This window comes from Erythranthe guttata, chromosome 12, assembly GCF_056151865.1.
Source record: "Erythranthe guttata isolate IM_541 chromosome 12, IM_541, whole genome shotgun sequence".
Lineage (NCBI taxonomy): Eukaryota > Viridiplantae > Streptophyta > Magnoliopsida > Lamiales > Phrymaceae > Erythranthe > Erythranthe guttata.
Genome location: NC_142544.1, coordinates 4197736 through 4207909, shown reverse-complemented (window position 1 = coordinate 4207909; position 10174 = coordinate 4197736). Strand labels below are relative to the sequence as shown.

Here is a 10174-nt window from a genome sequence, read left to right as displayed (position 1 = left end):
AAAAAAAAAAATTAAACTGATTCCGATTGAATTGGTTCAATTTTGAATCCGCCGCCGCCACTACCGCCGGTCCGCCGCCGCAGCTTCTCTGATATCCTCAATTCTCAGACGATCAATTACTCTCCTCCTCCCAATCTTCAACTGCTAGAAGATATACTAAATTCTTACAATTTACTTTCATTTTGCTCTTACCTTTCTTCTGCTTACTATTACTCAATTATCCCCAATTTACAAACAATTTATTATTTCTCAATTGAAAAAATAAAATAAAAATCACTGTAAAGAAAATAACCTAATTACAGTAGAACCTCGATAAATTAATACTCGGTAAATTAATAACCTCGTTTAAATAATATGTTTTCCCGGTCCCGACTTGAAGTAACGTGTTAAATAATATTTCGTTAAATTAATATTTCGCTAAATTAATAGAATTTGGGTGATCCCGACTGTATTAATTTATAGAGATTTAACTGTAATTGTAATTCAGTAGCTAAATGCATAGTGCCAAATTCTTGTGTATGTGTTGGCTCCACTCTCGTTGTAGTGTGGTAGGATGTTTTTGTTTTTGACTTTGCATTTTGCTACTTGGCTATTTTCTTGACTGCATATATATCTATTTGTATTTAATCCGCAGTCGAAAAAAATCGAAATCCCCTTAATTAGAGGACACAGTTTGTAGATTAGTTTCCTACTTTTCATCTTCTTAGGCATTGATGAATGATGAATGATATATCTCTTAGACTTGAGATTTTTCTTTGTCCAATCGTATAGTTATTTAAAGTGCTACATTTAGCTCTAGCAATTAAATGCTTTCACATCTATCTTCGTCGTTTTCCCGACTGAAGAAATAATGAAATGTATATATATATAGAGAGAGATGCATGCACATTAGATGGATCAGTATTTTGTTATCCGGTTTAGCACGTACGATAGATAGATGGATATTAGTGATGTATATAGAGCCAATACTAATAGCTTCAGGAGAAATAGTTCGACTTGGAGGAGCAACGGTTTGGAAATGTTTTCGAATTCGTCACGAGGAGAGGAAGATGACGAAGAAGCTCTAAAATGGGCTGCTTTGGAAAAGCTTCCGACTTTTGACCGTTTGAGAAAAGGTCTTTTGCTTGGATTGGGAGGGGTTTCGAGCGAGGTCGATGTAAAGGATCTTGGATTTCAAGAAAGGACGGATTTGCTCGAGAGGCTGGTTAATGTTGCGGAACAGGACAATGAGAAGTTCTTGTTGAAGCTCAAGAATCGAATCGATAGGTATTAGTGGAAGTTCTTTTTCGACTCGGGTGTTTTTTGCTTTCTCTAGTTAATATTTATGATTGTTTTTTTTTTCATTACGTGCAGAGTTGGAATAGATTTACCGACGATTGAAGTGAGATTCGAGCACCTGAATGTTAAAACAGAAGCTTATGCAGGCAGTAGAGCATTGCCTTCTTTCCTCAATTTCTTCGCCAATTTCTTGGAGGTAATTATAAATTATCACTAAAATCATCTCTATATTATTTTTCGTGTTTATTGAAATTAGTGCCCCTGTGTTATATCGAATTAGTACCCCTGTTTAGGGGTTGTGTGCTAGAAAAAATAGAATCACGGGTTTTTTTTTGCCAAAAATTAACATAGGGTAGTTCTTTTAGCAATTCGATATAATACATGTGTACTATATGCCATTCTTTGTCAATGGGACTTCAATCTAACTCGTGTTTTTTCTAAGGGATTTGCAAACTATCTTCGAATAATTCGTAGCAGAAAGAAGCCGTTGTTAATCCTGAACAATGTCAGTGGAATTTTAAAGCCTAGTCGGTAAATATCCACGAACAAATTCGTTACTTTACTTCTTTCTGGCTAATATGTTTTTGATCTGTTCTATTTATTTTCCCATGTTAGCATGACACTTCTTTTAGGCCCTCCGAGTTCCGGAAAAACGACACTTTTGCTGGCTTTGGCCGGGATGCTCGATCCTGATTTGAAAGTAAAATGAATATCTTTCTAAAATTGGAAAAATAAAAATACAAAAAGTAAGTAGGGGCTGAAATTTAACATCCTAGATAATCAGTTTTCAGGAAATGTGACGTATAATGGACATACTATGAAAGAATTTATACCGCAACGAACAGCTGCATACATAAGCCAAAATGATGTCCACATTGGAGAAATGACTGTAAGAGAAACCTTGGCCTTCTCTGCCAGGTGTCAAGGAGTCGGAAGCAATCATGGTGAGTCCGCAAAAAGAAAAACTACCGATTTTTTGTAAACTAAAAGAACGAAACGAAGAATAGGTGTTGATAGTATTTGTGAAAAAAAATCTGCAGAAATGTTGGCAGAGTTGTTAAGAAGAGAAAAGGAGGCAAATATAAAGCCCGACGCTGATGTGGATGTGTACATGAAAGTAAGTTCCGACTTTCCACCGAAAACGGAAGCAATTTGATTTATATTACTTGATTTAAATTTTTAATAATCATGTAGGCAGCAGCTATAGAAGGTCAAGAAGCAAGTATTGTCACAGATTATATTATCAAGGTATATTAACTTAACGCACTCGTAAGTTGTTTCGCAAATATATCTAAAAATGATTTTTTTTTTTGTTGATATTACATCTGTTTGCAGATATTGGGATTAGACATTTGTGCTGATACTTTGGTAGGAGATGAAATGACTCGGGGAATCTCCGGTGGGCAGAAGAAACGTGTTACGACAGGTGAAATATTGGTGGGGCCCGCAAAGGCGCTTTTCATGGACGAGATATCCACCGGCTTGGACAGTTCGACAACCTTCCAAATCGTGAATTCCATTAGACAATCCATCCACACTCTGAAAGGGACCGTTCTTATTTCACTCCTTCAGCCGGAACCCGAGACGTACGATCTCTTCGATGACATCATCCTCATATCCGAAGGTCGGATTGTTTACCAGGGCTCACGTGAAAACGTGCTCGAGTTCTTCGAATCCATGGGCTTCAAATGCCCCGAGCGAAAAGGGGTCGCCGATTTCTTGCAAGAAGTAAGCATTTGAAATATGTATATACTATATATATAATAATTAGGTTAATTACGGATACCCCTGAGGTAAGACTAAATAACTTACAAACTCCAGTGGTATTGTTAGTTACAAATATCCCCTGAAACTAACAGTCCGTTATATACCCCAACTGAATGAATGAATTGTGTAAATTACCCTTTTATTAAACAAACAAACTATGGCTAAATTACGGGTATCCCTGAGGTAAGACAAAATATTACATTTACCCTCTGAGAATATATTATATTTACCCCTGGGGATATATTCGGAAATTCAGATGAATCTTCCATTCTTCAAGATTTCGATACTCATAACTCCGTAAGGATGTAATTGTAAGACGGAGAAATAGTTCAGAGGTATTTGTAATTACCAATACCACAAGGGTTTGTAAGTTATTTAGTGTTACCTCAGATGTACCCGTAATTTACCCTAATACTTAATATGAAGATTTTTCGTTAATTACTCAAACTTTGGTAAACAAATGCAGGTGACATCGAAGAAAGACCAGCAGCAGTATTGGGCATGTGATACTGACAAGCCTTACCGGTTTATATCAGTAGCGGAATTTGCTGAGTCGTTCGAGTCATTTCACGTCGGGCGTAGACTAAACGCGGAGCTGGCAATCTCGTTCGACAAGACTAAAAGCCACCCCGCTGCTTTGACGACTCAAAAATACGGCGTCGGAAAAAAAGAGCTTCTGAAAGCTTGTACCTCGAGACAACTATTATTGATGAGGAGAAATTCTTTTATATTTATCTTCAAGCTCTTCCAGGTCAGCAATATTTAGCATTAATAACATAACTTCCATTTCGTTTTTAAAAGAAAATATATATATATATATATATATATATATATATATATATATATATATATATATATATATATATATATATATATATATATATATATATATATGTTATTACTAACGACGATTTCTTGGACCTGGCTTTTTTTAGCTAAGTATAATGGCTATCATATCAATGACACTCTTCCTTCGGCCTAAAATGCACCGAGACAACGTAACCGACGGAAGAATATTTGCCGGTGCTCTGTTTTATGCCATCACAACTGTCACATTCAACGGAATGGCGGAGATAGCCATGACTATCCAGAAGCTTCCGGTCTTTTTTAAGCAACGGAATTTTTCCTTTTTTCCAGCATGGGCGTATGCTCTCCCTGTATGGATACTCAGCATCCCTGTTACTGTTGTTGAAATAGGCGTCTTTACGGTACTCACTTACTACGAAATCGGATTTGATCCAAATTTTGGAAGGTAAAAGGAAAAACGAGTTTATTTTATTGTATTCACCACCCCTGTGTTTACTCTAATTGTCAGAAAAACTCTACGATGTAACTTTTTTCAGCACACTACCCTAATTTGCCTCTTTGACGAGATATCATTACCGTATGTTTATATGATACAGATTTGTTAAATACTACTTGGTGCTTTTATTTCAAATTCAAACGGCGTCTTCATTGTTTCGATTGATTGGGGCGACGGGTAGGAACATGATCATAGCCAACACATTTGGCTTCTTTGTGTTGCTTATGGTTTTTGCGTTGTGCGGTTTTGTCCTGTCACGAGGTATTTAAATAATAAGCAATGTTTGCTTTGCAATTAATCAATTTAGAACTCATTATTTAAATAAATGCTTTTTTTTTTTTTTTTTTTTTTTGTAGAGAATGTGAAGAAATGGTGGATATGGGGTTACTACATCTCCCCGATGATGTATGCACAGAATGCAATTATGGTGAACGAGTTCACAGGTCACAGTTGGAAACACGTAAGTATTCGGTGATATATATTGTCTCCCTCATATGTCATGACATTGAAAGTTGATTTTTTTATTTTTTATTTTTGTTTCGACAAGGTTTCTACGAATGCAAACATCTCACTGGGAGTTGAGGTTTTAGAGTCTCTCGGGTATTTCTCGGGCGCATACTGGTACTGGATAGGAATTGGAGCATTACTAGGCACGACGATTCTGTTGAACTCGCTTTGCGTTCTGGCTCTGACTTATCTTAACCGTGAGAATATATATTAAATGTGATTTTTTTCAGCTTTTAATGAACATTTTTACGAAAAGTTCGATGCACTAATACAATAATTGTCCCACATTTTTCAGCTCTGGGAAAACCTCAAGCTGTGCTACCAGAAAACGAGAATGAGGTTTCAACTGTAAACAACGGTTAGTTAGTTATCAAGTAATTTTAAATATTTTCAACTTTGGAATTTCGGTGATAAAAATTCTAAGATGAATCTTTTTATTTATTTATTGAACTCTTGAACTTGTAAAGAAAAGAAGAGGAAAGTCGTTCTTCCCTTGGAACCACACTCCATAACATTTGACGACGTCAAATACTCTGTTGACATGCCGCAGGTAAAACTGAAATTCTTGTGAAGGTGCACGGTAGAGATTGAATACTCTACCACATGTGATAACTTCCTCTCACTTGTGCAGGAAATGAAAAATCAGGGGGCTACTGAAGATAGGTTGGTACTGCTAAAGGGTGTGAGTGGAGCTTTCAGGCCGGGTGTACTCACTGCTCTAATGGGTGTTAGTGGGGCCGGCAAAACGACACTTATGGATGTGTTGGCGGGTCGAAAAACGGGCGGGTATATTGAGGGAAATATTACAATATCTGGCTATCCGAAGAAGCAAGAGACTTTTGCTCGTATTTCTGGATACTGCGAACAGAACGACATCCATTCTCCTTGTGTTACGGTTTACGAGGCCCTCATTTTCTCGGCTTGGCTACGTTTGCCCTCCGAGATAGATTCCGAAACCAGAAAGGTTTTTGTTTCTTTTTCTGAATTATTAACTAGTAGTATCTAGGGGTCGAAATTGGTACAAAATTTTGGATTCCCGCGTTTTCGGATTTGAGACAATACTTTCTTATATATTATTATGTATTTTATATTTTCTATGACTAAAAAAGGGAATTTCACGAAATCCGCCAAAAATTTCTTATTTAAGAACAAGCTTTTTCGTTCCAATTTCCGGGTTTTCCGTTTTTTTTTAAGATATTCGGATTGGTTTTCCAATTTCCTATTTTTCTGAATTTTTGTTATCAGAATTGGAATATAAATTTGAGATTCCGATTTCCGATCGGATTTTAATTTCCGGACTTTTTCCCCCCAAAAAATACAATTATATTATAAATATCATTATGTATTTTATATTTTCTTTTACTTTAAATTGGACTTTTACGAAATCCGCCGAAAATTTCTGATATAAGAACAAGTTTTTTCGTTGCAATTTCCAAAATTTCGATTTCCGGGTTTGTCCTATTTTTATATTTTTTTGAACAGAATTGGGATTGATTTATACTTCTTAAGTTCCGAAAAATTGGAAATTTTCCGATAGTGCATATTCTGGTCCGATCCGTGGTACGGTAGTAGTATCCCAATAAGATGATCTTATTTGTTGGTCTTATTTTCAGGCATTTGTTGAAAGTGTAATGGAGCTTGTAGAGCTAACTCCGTTAAGAGGAGGTCTAATAGGGTTACCTGGGGTCAACGGACTATCAACCGAGCAGAGAAAAAGGTTGACTATTGCAGTTGAGCTCGTTGCAAATCCATCGATCATATTCATGGATGAACCAACTTCAGGCTTAGATGCAAGAGCTGCTGCTATTGTGATGAGAACTGTTAGGAACACCGTTAACACCGGAAGGACAGTTGTCTGCACCATCCATCAGCCTAGCATCGACATTTTCGAATCTTTCGACGAGGCAAGAATTTATTTTTTATCGATAAATTAAGAGAAACCCCCCTCAACTTAGTCAATTTACAAAAAAGAAAAAAAAAAAAACCCGATTTTTATTACATGGAATATTCCCAAAATATACCAATTCTACCCTAGTTCACTAGGTGGTAATCGTAATTATTTCTTGGAATAAAATATCATTATTTGGTAATTGTGAAAACTTGAAGGGATTTTTTGGTAAATAGAGACCTTATTTCAGGGGTTTTTTGGTAATTTACCCTTCTTTTTATGTCGTTTGCCCCCCAATCAATATGTCGTTTTGCACATTGCAAAAAAATATTGCGTTGAGTGAATAAATTGCAAAAAGAAAAAATTGTTCAGGGGGCAACGTGCAAAACATCCTATAGTTTCGAAGGCAAACTTCTATTTACTCTAAAATAAATACCTTTTTGATCTTTGGTGAGATTGTTAGTTTAATGGAATATAAACGCACAGCTGCTATTGATGAAGCGAGGGGGACAAGAGATATACGTGGGGCCGTTGGGTAGGCATTCATGCAATTTGATCGAGTATTTCGAGGTGAACAACGTAATTATAATATTGCGAGTTTATTTTATTTTTTATTTTTTTAATGATTTAACGGACACGAATGATTTGTTGAATATTTCTCGTTTGATTTTATCTTAGGGAATCGAGGGAGTTACGAGAATCAGGGACGGTTATAATCCGGCAACATGGATGCTGGAAGTAACATCTTCGGCTCAAGAAATGATTTTAGGGGTGGACTTTAGTCAACTTTACAAAAACTCCGAGCTTTATAGGTCAGTTCAATTTTGCAAATTAATGTTAGTAGGTAATGGAACTTTTTAATTTTTGTTTTTCGTTTTAATTAGGAAAAATAAAGCTCTGATTAACGAGCTAAGTACACCACCTCCCGGTACGAGAGGCCTTCATTTCCAAACTCAGTACTCTCAGCCTTTTCTCATTCAGTGCATTGCTTGCCTATGGAAACAACACTTGTCGTACTGGCGCAATCCTCTTTACTCTGCTGTAAGAATTCTGTACACGATTTTCCTAGCGATCCTGTTTGGGTCGATTTTCTGGGATCTCGGTTCCAAAAGGTAAAGCATATAAAAATCAAATCATTTCTTGGTTATCGTTCTCAAGATTTATGTACTCGTTCTAATGCTATATATATATAGACACGCACGCATAGTAGAACCTCGATAATTTAATATCCCGCTAAATTAATAGTATTTCGCTAGTCCCAACTGCATTAATTTATAGAGGTTTAACTGTATATATATATCAGGCGTACCCAGCAAGAAATTTTCAATGCGATGGGGTCCATGTATGCCTCGGTCTTCTTCCTAGGTGTACAAATCGCGTCATCGGTACAGCCTGTGGTGTCTGTTGAACGAACGGTTTTCTATCGGGAAAGGGCTGCGGGGTTGTACTCAGCCTTACCGTATGCCTTCGGACAGGTGATTATAAATCTGTTATGTGATGGCAATATAGAATATAGAATATTGATACCTTTTTTTTCTTTTTTTTTTTTTGCAGGCTGTGATTGAAATTCCGTATGGTTTTGCTCAGGCGATAACATACGGGACAATCGTGTATGCAATGATTGGTTTTGAGTGGACAGCGGCTAAGTATTGGTGGTATATATATTTCATGTTCTTCAGTCTGTTGTACTTCACCTTCTACGGCATGATGGCTGTGGCTTTGACTCCTAATCATCATATTTCAAACATCATATCTTTCTTCTTTTATTCGCTGTGGAATCTTTTTTCGGGGTTCATAATTCCGAGACCGGTAAGTTCTAGAAATTTCTAGGTTTCGCTGTATTATGCTGCTATGTAGAGGTGAAAATTGGAACAAAATTTCCGATTTCTGCAGATTCCGATCCATTTTTTTTTTTTTTTTTTTTTTTTTTTTATTTTGGAACAGTTTTCATTTTGAATTGCAAAAATTCCGATTTCCGATTCTTCCCTTTTTTTTTAATCAAAATTGGAATATATATGAGATTCCGATTTAAAATTCGATTTTAATTTCCGAAAATTCCATTTTTTTTCCCTGAATAATAAATACACTTATAATATCAAAATTATTATGTATTTTATATTTTAGGTTATTAGACATTGGAATTATACGAATTTCGTCGTTTTTGATCCAAAAATCTCCGACTATGGAACAAGCTTTTTCATTCCAATTTCCGAAACTCGAATTTTTCCGATTTTTTTTGGGACGAAATTGGAATTGGTTTTTCACTTAGAAAAAATGATTTGTTTTTGGAAGTGCTAATTTCGATCCGATCAGTCCGATTTATAGTGAAAGAAAGACTAATCGGACTTTTTTCTCTCTTCTCGTAATTGTTTAATGACAGAGGACACCTGTGTGGTGGAGATGGTTCCATTGGGCAAATCCTGTGGCGTGGACACTTTACGGTTTAGTTACATCACAGTTTGGAGATGTAAGAGATGAGCTGGAAATTACAAAGCAACCTGTCGGAGAGTTCTTGACAAGTTACTTTGGTTTCAGACACGATTTTATCGGTGTGGTTGCTGTTATGGTTGCTGGTTTCGGAGTCGTGTTTGCTTTTGTTTTTGCATTTGCTGTCAAGGCATTGAATTTCCAGAAGAGATAAAGTAACCGCGTTACGAAAATTGCGATTATTTTCCTTGAACTCTCCAAGATTTGTAGTCGTCGTCTTTTCCGACTTTACCTAATGATATTTAGCATAGTTTGACGGTCAATGGGTTGCGTTATGAAGGTTTCGACCTTGTTTACGACCCGAATCATTGTCCTTTTCAATCACAGTTCAAACACACAAGTTCTTTGGGGTAAAAACTGAATTGTGTACATATGTCTAATATATGATATATCGTGCAATGTAAGTTTACTATAATCAAATATTTTGTTTTTATTAAATATATATAAAGAATACTATGAAGGGATGGCTAGAACTAATATCAGATTTTTTTTTTTACTTTAATATAGACCTGGCCACGGTTCGGTTCGGTTCCGGTTCCGGTTCCAAACCGCCGGTTCCGGTTCCAAACCGCCGGTTCCGGTTCCGATTTTGGAGGAACCAGAACCGAACCGAAAAAATCCGGTTCCTTGCGGTTCGGTTCCTAACCGGTTCCGGTTCGGTTCCGGTTCGGTTCCCGGTTAGAACCGTAGAACCGTTCGGTTCTTAATAATTTTTTTTTTTATTTTATATATATATATATATATATATATATATATATATATATATATATATATATATATATATATAACTTAAAAAAAACTTTAAAAAAAAACTTTTAAAAATAGTTTTTTTTAAAGTGTTTATATTTAAAAATAATATTTTTTTTTAAATACGTAATTTTTTTTTCTTAATACTTAAATATATATATATATATATATATATATATATATATATATATATATAT

The 10174-nt window shown here is 35.7% G+C and overlaps 1 protein-coding gene across 1 annotated transcript; it reads left to right on the top strand.

Annotated features, from left to right (window-relative positions):
* LOC105959873 (pleiotropic drug resistance protein 1) lies at positions 1–9668 on the top strand. The gene is made up of 24 exons (XM_088827135.1): positions 1–301; positions 488–1266; positions 1354–1474; positions 1721–1809; positions 1894–1978; positions 2063–2222; positions 2319–2395; positions 2473–2526; positions 2614–3006; positions 3512–3796; positions 3981–4297; positions 4449–4609; positions 4705–4808; positions 4896–5052; positions 5151–5213; positions 5323–5405; positions 5487–5819; positions 6469–6759; positions 7230–7313; positions 7422–7555; positions 7628–7855; positions 8047–8218; positions 8298–8552; positions 9124–9668. The coding sequence occupies exons 2-24, from the start codon at positions 938–940 to the stop codon at positions 9382–9384; spliced, it is 4236 nt and encodes a 1411-aa protein (XP_088683261.1). The 5' UTR covers positions 1–301; positions 488–937; the 3' UTR covers positions 9385–9668.
* Positions 9669–10174: the final 506 nt, after the last annotated feature.

Coding starts and splice junctions, on each gene's coding strand:
- LOC105959873 (XM_088827135.1), top strand. CDS start 938: ATGGATATTAGTGATGTATATAGAGCCAATACTAATAGCTTCAGGAGA. Junction 1,979..2,062: donor TGCTCGATCCTGATTTGAAA/GTAAAATGAATA, acceptor CTAGATAATCAG/TTTTCAGGAAATGTGACGTA. Junction 2,527..2,613: donor TCACAGATTATATTATCAAG/GTATATTAACTT, acceptor ATCTGTTTGCAG/ATATTGGGATTAGACATTTG.